This window comes from Aquila chrysaetos, chromosome 4 (genome assembly GCF_900496995.4).
Source record: "Aquila chrysaetos chrysaetos chromosome 4, bAquChr1.4, whole genome shotgun sequence".
In the NCBI taxonomy this organism is placed as follows: Eukaryota; Metazoa; Chordata; class Aves; order Accipitriformes; family Accipitridae; genus Aquila; species Aquila chrysaetos.
The window spans coordinates 24,675,786-24,693,325 of NC_044007.1; the positions used below are offsets into that span (position 1 = coordinate 24,675,786).

Below are 17,540 nucleotides of genomic sequence, written 5' to 3' on the forward strand. Positions count from 1 at the left end.
TCCAGAGAAGTAGGCAGTGGAATTTTAGGCATAACTTATCTCACCCCAAATTGGATGCCAACACTGGAATTGAACCTGAGATTGCATTTACTAGATCTCTGCTGAATGCAGACAGCCCAGACAACAGGGTACTCAAAGAAAACCCCAAGCCATCACTGAGGCATCAGTTCATTAAGCAACAGGTCTTTGCTGTGACAGTGACTGCCTAGGTGGGCTGAGGTGGGGTTTGGGAGAGCTATGGCAGCAGGGCGACAGAGCAGTAATTAATTCCTGCGCTACCTTGGGTTGATGCTGCTTCTTTCCTGGTTTATGTCCTCTTTCTTTTCTAAAGCTAGGTAGCTCTGCTATTACCAGTGTTGCCTGGATACCAGTGTCTTTTCTCCAGCAAAGTTGTCACTGAAACATTGATTAAAGACAACCATGTCAGGCAGCTTACTTTCAGTGAGGCATTTTCAGTTGAAGATTCTTTTATTGCACTTATTCTTTTGCGTATATCTCCATCACTCTTGATACAGTTTAAATTTATGACTTCTGCTATAGCTGCTTTTTTACTGACTGGATGACAAAGACATGATGCTGAATTTCAGTTCTCTGTTTACGTCTTGGTATGAACCTCTCTAGATTTATCTAGAGTACATCTACTAGCTAACCAAAAATTAAATTTTCCATCAAAACAATAGAGATAATGAGGCAAAGATGGTTGTGAAAAGGCTGATCTGTTATTTCAAGAATAAACGAAGAATTTCATGCTGTAGGCAGGAATAGAGCTCTTGTAACAGCACCCCATGATTTAGGTTCAATGTGTCCCTTCACTGTCCCTCCCGGGCAGACTCTTTCTTTGAGGTTTCTAAATGAATCTAACATTACTGATGCACCTCTCCCAAAGGCCTTTCCTCATCTCTTTTACATAGGAGCTATTCAGCCTCTTTTGCTTCCCCTTAGAGTTAGATGTTCTAATGTTATGTGCTGGAATAGAGCCATCTCTCACAGGCGGCCAACAGTCTCATCCATCTTAAGGCCAAACCCCTTCTTCCCTCTCTAGCACATGTCCACACTGAGCTGCTTACCAGAAATGCTGGCCTGACCACTACTGCTGTTCACCCACCCACTGCTGCCCATCCCGAAGAGGCAGGGCTAGGAGCTGGCAGAGGGGGAGATGCAAGACCTGAACAAGGGAAAGACTTGCCCTGGGAACAGGAGGTCATTTCCAGGGCTTGCTTCCATTTTTCTCCTTCCTCATTCATTACAAGTCACTCTAGAAGACCATGGGCAGTGCTCCTGTATGGTACATATGTTGCTTCTTCCACGTGCTTGTTTGCAGACATCATGACCACTCTCTTAGTTCATACTAAATACTATGCTTTTGCAGTGGCTTTCTTCCTCTTGATTGTACTGCTGCTACTTATAAGCCTCTAATACATTGAAGTCTAAAGAAGCAGAATTTTATCCCTCTATGAGGCAATTTGCCTTGAGCAAGTCCATATAATGAGCTGGCAGCAAAATGGGGAGTGAAACGTTAAGGCTGATCGGTGCCCAGCTTTCCTGACACTTCCACATATGACTGAATCAGAGCAGTTTAAGCAGTGTCTGTGTGGGAGACGGGAAGGGTATCGCGTCTCTTCAACCACGTAAGAGCCTGCTGGATACGTTTAAAATCTTGTAAAAACAGGGTTGGTTGGTTGCTGGAATGGACTCCTGGCTGGTTATATCATGGTATGGTGCAACAGCAACAGCCATGAGATAAATTTAAACTTGGCCCAGGGCAGCTTTTTGCTATAGCACTTGATATTCTAACAAATATAAAAAATGCCTTTATATTTCTGTTCTAGGTAGTGCATTTATTTCTGTCTTATTCCTAAAGAAGACCATGAGGGCTGCTGATATATTGGGTAAGTAAGCGTTTGCTAATATGGACATGTGTGTCGCCATATGCTTAACAAGCTGTAACTCTCACGCAGCCCCCCCACCTTCACACTCCCACTTGCCCAAGCAAGTATTTCGAGGCAGATACTTTCAAAATTGGGAAGAAGTGACAAAAAGAGAGCGAATCTTCAATGCATGTGGAAAAGACTGCATTCCCAAATCCTCTGCTCTTATAACCATAACTCATTCCTTATGTGTCCTTATTGCTCAAATTTATTTTCATTGTCTATTTTTGCCTCTGAGGTTGTATTTAGTATAATCTTTATGAGTACAACACAATTTTAATAAAAACAATGAAATTATTGAGTTATTCATTCAAATATAAGATATTTTTTTTCTTACTGCATAGACATTGCACAAAAATTCCAGATCAATTAAAAGCGACAACTTCCCTTTTGGTATTAATTTTAACACTTCAAAGAACAAATAATCATGTTGTCAAGTGTTTTGTTGGGAAACGTGGTCTTCACTGTAAAAGCATGTCAACTTTTTGTCTGTGTCCAAGATTTTTTTGCATATCAAAACTGCCTAGCTTGAACAAAGTAATAGTGAGAGGCAAGCATATTTCAGGCTTTGGGCTTTACACCAAGCCACCTTAGCTGGGAGAGTGCGCCTGATGTTGCTGCAGGGCACCTGATATTTCTGTGGCATTCCTAGCATCTAGGCTTGATTGTCCATACTGCAAGGAGGACATCCCAGCTGTTCTCATGAACATTCTGGAGAGATCTGTTCATTATTGTTCCAGAAATACTATATAATTTTTATTTAGGTTTGGGATCCAAGTTTACCAGCTCAGCTGCTACATTCAGAATCTCCCCTCCATTGACTGATCATGTTTCCCTTATGGCCTTATACATTGTGTGTTGCTTTAACTAGTGTTCAGCACTGATTTATTTTATTTCTGTGAGTTCAACTTTGCAAGAAGGATTTAACAATGTTGCTACATTCCATAGGAATGAGCTGTATGATGGGAAATATGGTGATGTTTTTGCAAGCACATAAATATAGAACAGTTCTGCTTTTCCAAAGGAACTGTGTGCGATATCAGTGCCAGCAAAGCCCTCCGGATGTGCTTTGTTTTGTATTCCTGAGCCTTGTATTCCACACCAATTTATAGGTTTGCCAAGAATTTTAAAGATTACTTGAAAAAAAATTGATTAGCTAATATCTTCCTTAATCCAATACAGTTTATGAGCTCAGGATCGGCTCACTTCTATCTTGATACCTCAATGAACATCTGCGTTTGTCAGCTGGCTGTCCACAAGGCAGAACTTCCAGATTTTTATTAAAAGCACAATAATGCAAGTTTGACCTTGAAAAGGGGCCCAGGCAATCTAATGGCTGAACAGTCTTTTGCAAATCAACCTTTTATAAAACAGTTCATAGGTCTGCACATACAACGGGGTGCGGCCAAAATGTTGGCTTCATGACAGCTTCACGTAAGCATTGGACTGGAACGTATGTCTTGTGCCTAATGTTTCCAGGGCACGTCCATAGCGGGTGCAGATCTCTGTGGCCACACTGACTTTGGGAGAGTTATGTTTATTTACACTGGTTGATGGTCTAGCTGTCTGCCTCAGTAAGCAGCTTGTCCTTTTAGTTTAGGATAAGTTTATGTGATCTCCTTTGTGCCTGTGAGAAATACAAAGGATCGATTCTCCTTTGTCATGCACTTGGTATTAGAATAGAGAATATTTGAAAATGCATTGCTGAGTTAGAAACCTAATTCATGAGGCTTTACTGACAGCTTTTTTCATATTTCTAAAATCCTTTGAGTCTTTAATAAGAATTGCACTAGATAAGACCACAAATGCAAGGCAACCCAATTACCTAAGCCCAGATCTGATTAAATGGACTTAAATTTTCTTCTAGAAACTATTTCCAAATCAGCTGGAGAGCAAGGATGACCCTGATTACCAAATATTGTATTACCAAAATAATGTGTCCTTTTCTTTAAAGGAGGAACACTGACAGTAACTGGGACATTCTTGTTGGTGACATTCGCTCCAAGTGTACCCCAAGAGCTCACAGCAAGACGAGTACAGAATTACTTAGTGAGCTGGCCTTTTTTGCTATATTTGGTGAGTATCTGGTTCATACTACTCCCTAAATCAGAAAAACTGGGGTTGTTGGGCTTTGTGCAGCATTATGAATTAGTGGCAGAAAAACTGCTCCTGAAGGTAAATTATGTGATTTTCAAAGGAGAGAGAGCAAGTCTCTGGGTCATCACCCAGTCCCCAAGCTGAAAATATGGTGAACCAAAAGATGTCTTTCGAACTATATACCAGGGGAAAGTCACAGTTGTGGAGGATTAACAAGAATGGAAAGATTTGGGGTTTTGGTGGGCTTGAGGAAAAATCTAAGTGTTAGCACTGCTTATATTTCCTATATATGTGTTCATGCCACACTGTCTGCATGTACATCTGAGTTACAATGCTTTTCTGGAACATGATGGACTTGTGCTTTTAAAAATCAAGCTATGTATGCTCTTGGTCCTGCTTTTTTCCTTCATATCACTCTGGTTTATCCTCATGTTGTTAAGCCTGGCCAAAAGGAGCTTTGTATGGAGTTGAGATGTAGAGAGGTGGCCTGCATTACTGCCACTCAGGCTAATCTGAACCTGAGTTTGAATTCAAATACAAAAATACCATTTTGATTAAAGTATCTGTATACAAACTTCAAATACCATACGTCTTCTCTGATGTGTTTAACTAGCATCAGGAGCAAAACTAGAGTGAGTAGGAGGAATTTTTCTCTCTCTTTTCCTCTGGAATGCTGAAAATGTGTTCCTCCAGCTGAATGTAAAACATGCAATATAGGAGCTTCACAAACAGTTACTTTTTATCTAGTAAAATGACTCACTTGGGTTAGACTATTAGTGCCCAGGCTTTTTTCAGTAGGAAGCTCAGTTAGAAAGGCACTGAGTAGACATTTTAAGGACCTTAATCTTTTAGCCAACCTGCAGACTTTACATACATCTAACTATCCATGAAAATGCTGATTAAACAGAAAGTACACGCTACCACAAAAAATGTTGATCCTCTTGCTCAATTTTTTGTGCATTTTAAAAGCTCCTGAAAGATGTTAATACAGCTCAATGGAAGAAATTAATGATCATGCTGCATAGATCACAACATGCACTTTCAGTGAGGGGGTAGAGAGGCTTTTGAAGGCAATGCCCAAGAGTTTTGGAATACTCAGTAAAGGTAGCTTCAGCCTCACCAAGAGCTTCAGCAAATCCATCTATTCAGCAGAGGGAGAGGGACTTCTTTAGGAGGGGGTTCAGAACAGGGGGCTCGGTGTTCACTGGAGGACCCTCTCTCTTTCCTGCTGAATATCTCCCTCTACCATGCAGTTCCACCTATAGATACTAAAACAGCCTGGCATTTTAAGCACTGATTTTAAATTGCTGAGTCACTCATTTGTGTAGAGGTGGTGGAGGGAGAAAACTCCCCATCCACTCCCAGTGACACCAGAAATTTCTGTGCCATATGCTGTTCGCATTTTCTTAAAATCAACAGGTTGTTGGAAAAGGGCTTTTGCCCATCTGAGGACTTTTTTTACTTTATTTCAGGAAAAGTTAATAAGAACACAGTTGAATGCCTAGGAACACTGTGCTGTATTCTTCTTAGGATACATTATAAGGAGGTGGTAGGTAACTTCTGGACATTCTTTCCCCTCTTCTCTTTTCCCTGCCTCAGCCAGCATCTAATTCTGCATGTACAGCACGGGTTGCAGGGAAGGATGGAGCAAGTACACAGCAAATCTTGTTGACTCAAAAAAAAAATCAAGCTTTATTTGTTCCTTCTGCTCCCTGGATTCATCTGTTTTGAGCTTCCTCTGTCTAAAGAAGAGGGAGGAGTGAAAGGCTTCGCAAAAGACTCTGAGATACCAGCCTGATTATCCTGGTATGCTGCTGGAAGTTCAAGCAAACCCTGCTGTAAACATTCTCTTTGGGTAGGGAACTAGCTCTTCATAATTGTTTCTAAAATGCCTAGTACAGGTTGGCTGCCGAGATAAAGAAAAGTGCAGCAGAAGTTGCAGAGTTTCCAGTATAAATATATAGAGAGGAGACAGTACAGAGTATAATGCAGTCCGACAGTCTTTCTAAAAGTAGCCCCAAAGTGTGGTCTGCTGAGAAATACAAAGCCCCAGTGGTACAAAATGTTCTGTGTGGGTGACAAACCATCCCCATGTGGCGCTCCACTGGCATCAGAGGAGTTCTGCAGAAATAGCCTCTAGTTCCCACATGAGAAAACTTTGAGTCACCTTCTGAGACTTTGCAGTAGCGTAATCATGTCTGAGCAAGAATGACTATCCTAGCTTGCTTTTTTTTCTCTTTTGCTTATGTGCACTTTAAGTCACTACAGAAGACATCAATTATAGATGAAGCTCTTAGGTTTCTCTAAACAGAAGCATAGTGAGTATTCAGTTATTAATATTTAATCTCTGTAAAATCAGGTTCAAAGCGTTTCTGCTTTTCTGTCAAAGTGCCTAGAAGTCCCTCCTGGTTCATTGGTGCCTATGTTGCTGTATATCCCAGAAAAACAGTTGAGGCAGACAATTTTGTCCTGGTGCCTTCTGGTAATGCTTAGAAACATGGAAAACATCATGATTATAAAAAAATGTTGATGAGATGCGGGCTTGAGGAGACTTCAGGAGAGATTAGTTATAATAGCAAAAATGATTGTAAGCAGGTCAAGTTCCGTCAATTCCTCTAAACAGAATATTTGAAGCTGATATAATCTACACATTTCTCATTCCTGGACTTTGTATTTAACACTACCACAGTTATCAGCTATGAGAGCGAGCACTATTTCGGGTAATTCTCAGGAGGCAATCGTAGGCAACAGCTGGGGCATCCCAGGATGGTCCCTGTCTGCGTGAGGTCCTGTTAGGCACCATGCACTCTGCTTGTAGCGTGAATCAATTTGATGGCCTATCCCTTGTCTTACAATTAAAGGTGACTGTTGGTGGGTCACCGAGCGGCAGAGAACCATGGAAGAATAGTTTGGCTGCTGGGCAGCACAAGGTGAGAACTAATTGCTTGAATTTCATGCTTAGTGTGTGGCTTGACAGAGCTGAGTAAACTTAAATAACAGCCCTGAAAAGCAAATACCAGCTTTCTCCCCAGGTCTGGCTACAGGGCTGTCATCTCTGGCCCTACACCACTGCTGCTCTTGGGGCTTCCGCAGGAGGTGAAAGCAGCCAAGCACACAGACCTGTGCACCCCTTCCAGAGCTGCCATCAGGAATTCTTTTATGTCCTTTTGATGGTTTTGTTTGGCTGTTTCCTTTCAGAAGTGAGTCTTCTTGGTGGGTTTGTTTGCTTTTAAACAGGAGGAGATCACAGTGGAGCTTATGGTAGCTTTAGCAAGAGAAGAGCTGATGACAGGATGAGGACTGATAGAGGGCTGATGGGCAGAGCCAGCAACGATGACCTGGTTCAGTGGAGGTCAGTGGTTCTCGGCACTACCTGCCACTCTGGGGGTTGGAGTGAGGTGGAAGAGGGAGTGGAACGCCAGAGCTGGTGTGACAAAGCGGTTTGAGCCAGCAACTGTCCCTGGGCTTGGTTTTGAGTGATTGTTCTTGCATAGTTTGAAATCTAAGTGACAGGGCAGATGATGGTGCTTCCCTCTGTTGGCATTGTGATTAAAGTTGTCTAGGGGATATAAAATGAATCAATATCTGAGGTGTAGCTGGCTGCCTACAGTAGGGCTGTCTCACAGGTTTTTGCACACTCTGTGGCAACCAGTCCAAGGGTCTGGGAGAGGTGATGGGTGCTCAGGTTTGCACTGGGGGGGAGAAGCAGATCTCATAGTGTTGTGTCACCTGGTACCACAGTCCCATCCCAGTCGCACCATCCTGTGTGCCAAACCTGAACTGGCGCATCATGGAAGAGGATACCTGGGACATCCCTGGAACTTCTTTCTTAGCCTGGGTACATTTCCATGTGGGGAATATTTATGTAGCACAGGCTTCTTCTATTCTCTTAGCAATTGTTCACTGTCAAAATAGCAACTGAAACTATTTGGAGGCTGCTGTAGCTGCAGCCTGATAATGCGATATTCCCCTCTGGCCCTAAGATGTGTTTGCCAGTGGCAGGAAGAGCAAAGCTGCTACCTTTACTTCTCCTCTCGAGTTCCCTCAAAAACTTGTCATAGTTTTACACAGGGAGGCCAAGATGAACTCACATGTCTGCAGATCATAACATGACTTCTGCCTTGGTTCCTGATTTAGACATACCCAATGTTACACCGTTGAATGAAGCTGGGGAGGGTAGCCAAGTTACTTATTGTGAGGCTGAGGCAAAAGCCTCTTTTCTACCAGCTGGTGGCCCAGCTTTCACCTCTGGGTGCAAGCCTGGTGCGGAGGGATGTCACACTGGAGGGAGATGAGACCAGCACTTCACAAGAGATTGCAAAGATTATTAAAATGCGTTATTATATTCAACACATTTTACCAAAAAACCCCCACCCAGCACCTTTGCTTTTTTTTTTTTAACCTTGTGATATTTAACATTTTTTAAAGATAGGTGGTATAAAATCCAAATTTGTGTTTTTAATGTTCTGAAATGCAATTGTGTCTCGGTTGTCTTTGGGAGCAAGGAATCAAGGTAAATAAAAAATGAATTAAAGCATAATTATGTTCTGTTCATATTTTTGAACACTACTAAACTGGGGGAGGTGTGACTGTGGTACAGAATTTTAGTAACTGAATGTAGCTGATGACTGCTTTCCTGCTGCAGTCACTCTCCAAAATGAGAAATTGGCTATGTTACATTATATAACTGCCACTAGTAACTGTTTAGTCGCTTCTTTGGAAATTTCATCAGCGCAGCACCCAGGTATTTTCGAGTCTAGTGCTGCCTTATGGCAACTGTTGGTTGAAGAGTGGAGTGACATTATAAAACATAAAATAGTATGTTGGTGACAAAACCAAGGAGATAGACATGAGGTTTTTCTATGACTTGTTTTGTTGGCAAAAAATTACAATAACCAGATTCAGTCATGATGACAATCTCATTTTCTGTCTTATTCCCCCCATTTGATTATTTTCCAACCTGCACAAATGAACTTCTCTTTCTTCAGGCTGTCTCTAAGGCTACCAGGCTTCTGAGCACCTCTCAGTGCAGAGGTCCATCATCCCTGTTTTTGTAAGTTTTCTGGGCTTCACAGAAGCTTTTTGGTGCTTGCACTTGCTGTTTTCTTTAGGCACAGAGGGGTATTTGGGCAACATGGGTAGGAGGGAGAATACCCACGCTTTTGAGATCACAAAAGGTAAGAGTTACTAAGGGAATCTGCAAAAATTAACAGCAAGTCAGTAAATTTAGCTGTCTGTCATTTAGCTGTCAGATGTTATTGAAGGAGCAAGTTTGGATGACGAACAGTGTGGGTAAAGCTGCTTCAGCAGCTGCAGATGTCCTGCAGTGTGGTCTGTTAGTGTGTCGTTTAGCTTTTCAAGGTAAGCTCCTGACAGGTACCTGTGATTTGAGTACCACCACATGAAATAAATGTTTTCCTCCTTATGATGTATGGCAGAAAGTTTGAACAAAAAGACAGTGTTTGGGGGGAGTGGGTGTTAGTAGGACTGGGCAGAAGGGCAAAGAGTGTATCAAAAATAAGCTTGCATGTCACAAAGAGTAACACTAGGAATACCATAGCTAGAAGGAGAGACTGCTGTTCCTCCAGATAAGTGCTTTACTCCGTAGGAATTATAAACAGTTTCTGTAAGAATTATTACCAATAAATATGGGTATCTTTGCTGTTACATTAAAAAAGTCTTCTCAATGCAACCAGTGACAAAATATAGTTAGAAGTGCAAAAATAAAACGTAAGGAAATCAGAAATTCTCAGTTTAACTTTTGCTATAATAGAAAACATAAATGGCAACAATTGTTTGATAGCTTAGTCAACTGGCAATAAGGTTAGTTTTTAGCAGAAGATGCTTAATAAAGTAACTCTCCTTTGAACTGTTAGAGCAGAGAAAATGAATGTGACATCTCAAAGACTTTGAATGAAGCATTCATTATATACTTTCACAGCTCTAACTTTCTTCCCTTTTATTTTCAGATCTTAGAAATTATAATATTCTGCATTCTCCTCTATTTTTACAAAAGAAAGGCTGTGAAACACATCGTGGTTCTGTTAATGATGGTAGCACTACTGGGTAAGAACATATTATTCACTTTAATGTTCCTGTCCGTTACTTGATAATTCCTTGTCACTCAGTCTCCCCAGCTAGTTTAGATTAGAGCCATTTCAAAGCAGTGAGAGGAGAATCATTGAAACATTTCACATGATTCTTGCTGTGGTCTCTTTTTGAAGAGAAAAACTGATTATGAAACATAGTTTCTATGCTTATTGCTGGGACTATTTCTTTTTACAGATTCCCTGAAATTAATATGCTCTGTGCAATGGTATTCTGAAGCCTTTTTTAAATAACACTTTAGCTTTAGATCCTGGGAAAGCGGACTGTTTGAAACTTTGTTTTGGAGAGCAGGCTAGCTGTGAAAATCAGTTCTTTAGAACAGAGCAGCTTAAGACCTTGTAAGTACTCTGTAAACAAATGCAGAGATATGCCGTGACTGTATGGGAACTTTTACTTCGAACTATCTATGCCTGTTTGCATATGCAACATTTCATACTTTACCACCTTTCTAGAAGCATAACAAAAACTCAGTGAGTCACTGAAGTTTGCCTTCTGATTAATGTTGCCACAATCAATGCCCAGGGAAACAAGGGAGATCATTTTATCAGGCAGCTTTCAGGAAAGTTAAACTTGAATCAGTTTTGAAAAATGTCAGGAGGCTATCTCTAAAGCTTTACCACTTGCAGGAGTATGTTAAGAATTTGTCACCGCCCTGTGTCTTCTCCTGTCCTTCTCTTGTCACTTCTCCATGAAACCCTGATGGGACACCACATTTCTTTGGATAAAGTGAACGGTGCTTTTTGGGACAGTCTTCCCATTTAAGTTTCCCAGTGCTAGGAACATTAGGTTCTGTACCTCTGCAGAAGCCTTGAAGGATTTCCATGCTCCCTGCACGAGGCAGAGATGGAAAAGCCCCCAAAACCTTAGGTCTAACTGTTCACCTGCTCTTGGTTTGGAGGAGTGAAGTGTGAGTCCAGCCATTCCCCAGCTCCTAGCACAGAGCCTAGGAGCTTTGGCAGAGCTCACCTGAGCTGCTCTGCAGCTTCCAACCCTGCCATGAGGAGCGTGAAGCACTGCACGCTCCTGAGCGATGAGGGGGTCCAGCCTCCTTGTTGCGTAGCTGGAAACCTGAAGATCCCCAGATGGGCTTCTACAATTGACTGCTGCACTTCTGGGCAGACCCACCGTGATGGTTGCCCGAAGCAAGGTCAACACATGGTTCTGGGAGACCTGGGCTGTTGGGCTGCATAGCCTTGCGTGCTTACTTTGCTGTGGAGCCTGCCAGCCCTGATGCCACCAGTGCCAAAAGGACGCGTGGAGCTGCTGAACAGCAGCAGGGCTGCAAACCCGTGCCCCAGCAGGCACTAACTGCAGTTTGGTGGTCAGGCTGCAATCAACCAAAAATACAATTGCAGCTGGTGGCTGCTGAGGTTTTGGTGAGCATATGCAGCTTGAGGAAAAATGTGTCATTATTTCTGCTCTGTTAAAAAAGACACAAACAAACAAATCCTGGTCCATGGGAACTTTTGAAATACTGACATTTCCCTCAAGCAGGAAACCCAGAGCTGTGGCTGGCTCCAGTTCCTGCAGCTGTCCTGCTGCCTGGCAGTCCCCACAAAGCTACACTTTGAGCCTTCTGCTTGGTCTCTGACCTTTCTGCTGAGCAAAGTGATGGGGGGGCTGAGAGAGGGCCCAGCAGCTTTGCTCCCAGCTGTCTGACACGTGCACTGCCCCCAGAGGGCCCTGGCTGTGGGAGGGGTAGTTGAGGCTTGGGGTCTTGGTGGCAGCTTGTGGATTTCTGCCTTTTCCAATATCTGCACAGATACATTCCTGGTGGAGGGTTCGTACAGATATAAATTAAACGTAGAAAGGTTTCTTTAAAGAGGGGGCAGCCTTTGTGTTTCACTGGATATGAGAGGTACTTCCATTATGAAGAAAATAGAGGTGATCGTAAAATCTGCAAACGTTTTGCTTAGTACAACTCTGCAAATTCATTTGGTGAGAATTATCTTACCTCATGCATATACTGGGAGTTATCATAAGTTTGGGGGGAAATATTTCAGATTAAAGTGGGATTTCTGAGTTTCCTGCCCTAACAGCTGGAAAGTGACATCATTTGTCACACTAGCCTTGGGGGGTGTCGTTCTATCAGAGATAGTAAAACCATTTCCTAGGTTTTGAAACTTATTCCAGGGCTACTTTAACTAAAAAGATCATTCCACTTTTCAAAAAACCCAAACGAAACAACCAACCAACCAAAAAAACTAACACCCAAACCCTGATGATTTCTTTTCTGGTTTGTTAAAATTATAAGAGATGGAAACTGCCCTTTCATGGGAAACAATTTTTCAGCAATCTTTACCTTTAGTTGGACAATTCAAACTACTAATTTTTACCTGTAAGTGTTCTTTTAAAAGAATAACTCCCCCATGTTAAGAATGCAAATCTCAATTTTCATGTAGGTTGCTCGTTGGGGCTTGAGTGTATTTTTTGGCTCTTTATGACACCATTAGCACCACTGCAGGCCAGCATTTGATCTCCTCTGCTCAGTTTTACTGCTGTGTTTGTTAAACCACTCCACCTATTTCCATTACAGAGCAAAAAGTGAAGTACTTGGTGAAAAGGTTGTCATGAAAACAGTGAATTTCATGATGGTGAACGGGGTCATCACAAGATGTATGCAACTCTTAAACTCCCCCTGAACTTTTGGACTTGTTATAAGAAAAATGCTTGCAATCAAAACCACAGACCTGAATTCATTCTTCTTCCCCCACATTTTCTCCCAACCCTTGGCCTGAACATTCTGCACAGTGCAGCTCTCCTTGCCAATCTGAATTTTGCAGTTATGGGAGGATGAATCAGACCACCGAAATCCAACACTTCTCAGCTCTGGAAGAGGGTGGAACTGGATCCCAGCTGGGGGACGGTGCTCCTGACGATTAATTACCTTTCTTCAAAGGTCATCTCTGCACCCTGACTCTTCTTATCATTTTTTAGTTTCTTTTGAATTTGTTACATTTTATTTGCAGTAATCAGACCCTACTTGGGTTAGCTTCAACAAACCAAGAGCACACTCCAAAAGGAAATCTAAAGTAACTCTTAGCTGAACTGTCAGCCCCTTTTCTAAAAGATGTGTATTGCAAGACTTCTCTGAATTGGCGACATGTATTAAAACCGTTGCCTGCTGTCTTAGATTTGTTTGTGGTGATGCAATGACAGCGACTAAATGGATTGAAAACACACTACCGAAATATTCTATTCTGTGGGCTAAATCCAGTAAACGATCTTAAGAGCCTGGCCCCTGAAACAAAATGCAGACCTCTGTGTTGGTTGTCTGCTCCCTATACATAACCCATGGGGAGAGTTAGGTGCTTTGGGAGGTGATCCCAGAAGTCAGCTTTGGCCAGCTTTGGCCACCTCCTGTCTCAGCACAGAAATCCTGAGGGTGAGGAGTTATTTTAGGCTGCCAGTCTCACATGCAGGCTATTAGGAGGTGTCCCAGCTGCTTTGAACAGATAATGAGACCTCTCAGACCTCTCCTGAATAATGCAACATGGGGTCCAAATTAGCAGCTGGAGCTAAATACAGTCTGTCTGGAAGATGTGGAGGCTGTTGTACCACGTCTGACTGGTAGTCCAGTGTTTAGGGCATATGCCCAGCAGTGGGAAATGGATCCAGTTCTTTCCTCACCCTGAGCTCAGCCCCTCCCCCTGCCACACACACGTCGTACCTTGCAAGATTTCATCTGACTCTAACTTCAGCTACTCTGTTGAAAATGGGGAAACTTTGGGTGGATGCAGGGTTGCAGACCTCAGTGCTACAAGAACTTAAAAGCAAAACACAAAGCACACATGGAGCTAAGGCCACTCTGAGTTTAGACAGTAGCTTAGCAAGCGTTTATAAAATCACACACTTGGTTTTAGATGCCCAAATCCTACCTGAGTGTCTTTTTAGGCAATCAGACCTGTGGCTTTGACCTGGCACCTTGTCCTCCCTCACTGATGCTCTGAAGTCACTGCTGTGAATCCTGCCCTGCTAATCTCTCCCTTTCCCTTTCAGCATCGCTGACTGTCATTGCTGTAAAGGCTGTGGCCAGCATGATAACACTCTCTGTGAAGGGGAAAATGCAGCTAACTTATCCTGTTTTCTATATCATGATTGTTTTAATGGCAACTTCTTGTGCTTTCCAAGTCAAGTAAGTGAGATTCTACTTATCACCTAACCTTTGTACACATTTTATCTGTCAGTTTTATTCAGTACTGATATCGACTCCAGATACAAGTTGCACTTAAAGGCAACAAATTCCTAGCAGAGCCTTGACAGATGCATGAATTGCCTACAGCTGACTGTATTGCTTATTTAGGCTTAATTTCTCAGTTTATAATTGACTATTATAGATGCTACCTCCTCTCATTATTACCTTATACAAGGTCTTCCTAAATTTTCCTCTAGTTTTGGCACAGGTCTTGAACTCATTAAAACCTTCATCGGTGAATAATCAAATGGCCACATTTACCCTCATTATGATTCTCTTTTCCCTAGCTTATGTCACTAGTCAGACTGAAGAAGAGAGTTTATCCCAACTTTCTCCCTGTCTCTGGTAAATCTGCATGTTGCACTTTGCTACCCTGTATGCCTGTACCTTTTTAGGAAATAGTTAACTTTTGGCATGCAGGGGACAACCAAGCTTTTCCCGATGGCCTCTGGCCTGTTAAGTGATTGTTTTATGCTGCCTTTGCAGATTGCTGGGGGTGGCAGCATGGTAAAATACGGCTTGCAGGTGAACAGAGTCCATTCCCTTTATGCTGGTCCCTCTGCTTCAGGTGCTGATAGCATCATTCAGTAATCTCATCTAGACTGCTCCAGTGTGAGTCTGAGTGTTTACTTGCATTATTATTTTCCTGTAGAAGAGCCAACCCAGCTTTCTCGTGGCAGAACATACCATTCCCATGTGGAATCAGAAAGTCCATGCATTATTATGCAGTGACTCTCCATGGCTGACTGAGGAACTCCCCTGTAACAGATTATAGAGTGATTTACATGCAGCTTGTCTTTGCTGGGAGAACAGCTCAGGGCATTTAAAATAGGAAATAAAAGCTTGGTAAATAGGAAGCTGCTGAATTAACCTCTCCTTCTTGCCAGTTTTTTCTTTCTTTCTTCTGCTGGGTCAAAATTAAAACAGAAGTGAAATGTGCCCATTTCATTCCCTGGGCTCAGTGTCTCTTTCTTCTCTCTTGGACACATTTTCTAATGGAGACAGTGCTGTCAGTCTAAATTTTTCATTTTATTTGTTTCCTCTCTGATTTTATTTGACTGTTGTGTGTTAGCTCAGAACAGCTTGTGCTGCAACATCCTCCTGGATTCAATGCTGGGCCTTGGTATCACTGTTTTAGTCCCTGTGACCAAGTTTGTTGCAAATGGGAGAAAATAATGAGGTGTTTTCAATGACTTCAAAATCCTGACTATCCTGTGGATATGTAGGATTTCTTTATTTTTAAAGCACCATGGAGACTGTTCAACAGTTGCTAAAATAACCATGCAATTACTTTAATGGCTAAAACAGATCCAAGCTTGGATTTTTACTGTGCACATATATTGTACCAGTGAAACATTTAAGCGTGCTTCTTTTTATAGGTTTTGAATACACTCTGCAGCCTCCTGATTTTTCTCTTTCGGTCTGAAATGCACCGTTCACATAACAGAGTATCTGCCGGTGCATTTGAGAGTTCACACTCATGATTCATCACCCTATGGGTAAATGTTGATAGCTGTGGTCTCCATACAAGCGGATTCATTGCTTTGCCTTTTTCAACCGCTGATGCAGACTGTGCAGGCTGCTCCATGGCCAGTGTCTCAGTCCTGCAGGTTTGTGTGCAGTATATGCTCCTGCACACTCTTGCTCATGATTCTGGTGATGGTTTGTGTTGCCTTTCTGAGGAGCACAGCAGAGAGTTTCCAACCCAAGGAGCACAGGCTTGGAGCCACCTTCCTTGACTTTCCCTGCAGGACAGAGTGTGTCTAGAGTATGATTGCATGCATAAACATACAAATATGTGTTTTAGCCAAGTTGGATTGAGCAGTAGCAGCAATGTGGACTTCAGTGAACTGAAACAGTTCCTACGAGAACTCGCGTGTTCATGTCCATGCTGGGCATATACCCTTACACAAACTGTTTAAATTAGAGCAGCTTGTTCCTGGCTGCTCGCAGGCAGCACTGCTTCCAAGAACCAATGCAGACCATAAGCAGTAATACCCTAGCATTCCTCCCTTTTCTGTGGCAGTCAAAATTTTTCCAATGGTGCTTCAAAAGACTCTCCAATGACAGACTATGGCCAGAAGAATCCATGCCAACCTTCTTGCTTTTGCCTATTTGTTTGTACTCTGCATAGTCAAAAGCAGAAGGTAAATTCACTACACATATGCATCTGTCCAGGGCTACTTGCTATTGTGGTAAGAAATGGTCACACTTACTGTTAAATTGACATAAAGTGGTTTAATCTGACTTAAAGTGCAATGAACCTCCTGTAGGCCTGAGGTGCAATAACGCTTATCTTCCAGGTTCTTGAATCAAGCAATGCATCTGCATGAAGTGACAGCAGTTGTGCCCATTAATTTTGTGTTCTTCACCACCAGTGCCATCATTTCAGGTTTGTTTCTGGCCTTCTGGCTCTACAGAATGATTTTCTAAACAACAGGTTTTCAAGAATTACTGCCTGTGAACAGGAACACAAACCAGTCATGTTTGTCTTTACAAAAAGAAGTTTTTCCTAAGTGACAGGTGTTTAAGTTCTGAAAAATGAATAAGTTCACAACTTTTGAAGCAAAATAAAAATAATCAAATTCTAGCATTTCCAGAATTGACATGTACAGTTTACTGTGCCTTGCTGGCTTACTAGAAGTACCTGTATTTATCCTAGCCTCATCTTGACATCTAGTAAATGCATTTACCATGTGGACACCACCCTCTCCATATCCGAACTGGTAGAGTAATTTTAACAGCCTGGCAAACTACTCAAATGACAACCAGCTGTGCTTCGTAGTAGTTAGTGTATATTCTGTTTCAGAAGGTGGAATTCTAGGTTAAGTGAAGGAAATAAAATGACTCCAAAGACTTTTTAAGCATTTAACATTTTATTCTGGGTGAGAACTTTGAACTCAGCATTGTTAAAGAGGGACTGCAAATCTTGGAAATGGAGCACAGCATAAGAACATGAGCAGGGAGGACGACTAAGATGCTGTATCAGCAATGAGCCAAAATGATCATGTTGTTAGAACATTTATGACTCATTTTAACACACACTGGGGGCTTTCCTGTCATTGCTGTGCAGGAGTTTCTCATGCAGAGCTGCCATTAATGAGAAGGGGAGTTAGCTTCACGCACAGATTGCCTCAGCACCTGTGTTAGAAGAGACCTACACTTTGTGACTGAGAGGAGACTTGTGCCAAAAAGGGGTTGTGTTCTTGTGA

General features: G+C 42.2%; 1 protein-coding gene across 2 annotated transcripts in view; it reads left to right on the forward strand.

Annotated features, from left to right (window-relative positions):
• NIPAL2 (NIPA like domain containing 2) overlaps positions 1–17,540 on the forward strand; it is a 52,085-nt gene that overhangs the window by 29,306 nt on the left and 5,239 nt on the right. For both annotated transcript variants that reach the window (XR_003923176.2, XM_030012808.2), the window contains exons 4-8: positions 1,830–1,889; positions 3,883–4,004; positions 9,995–10,091; positions 14,133–14,268; positions 16,632–16,720. Coding sequence is in view for 1 of the 2 variants with exons in the window: in XM_030012808.2 (XP_029868668.1) it covers positions 1,830–1,889; positions 3,883–4,004; positions 9,995–10,091; positions 14,133–14,268; positions 16,632–16,720 (504 nt within the window). In the remaining variant the exon portion in view is untranslated. The remainder of the gene's footprint in view (positions 1–1,829; positions 1,890–3,882; positions 4,005–9,994; positions 10,092–14,132; positions 14,269–16,631; positions 16,721–17,540) is intronic.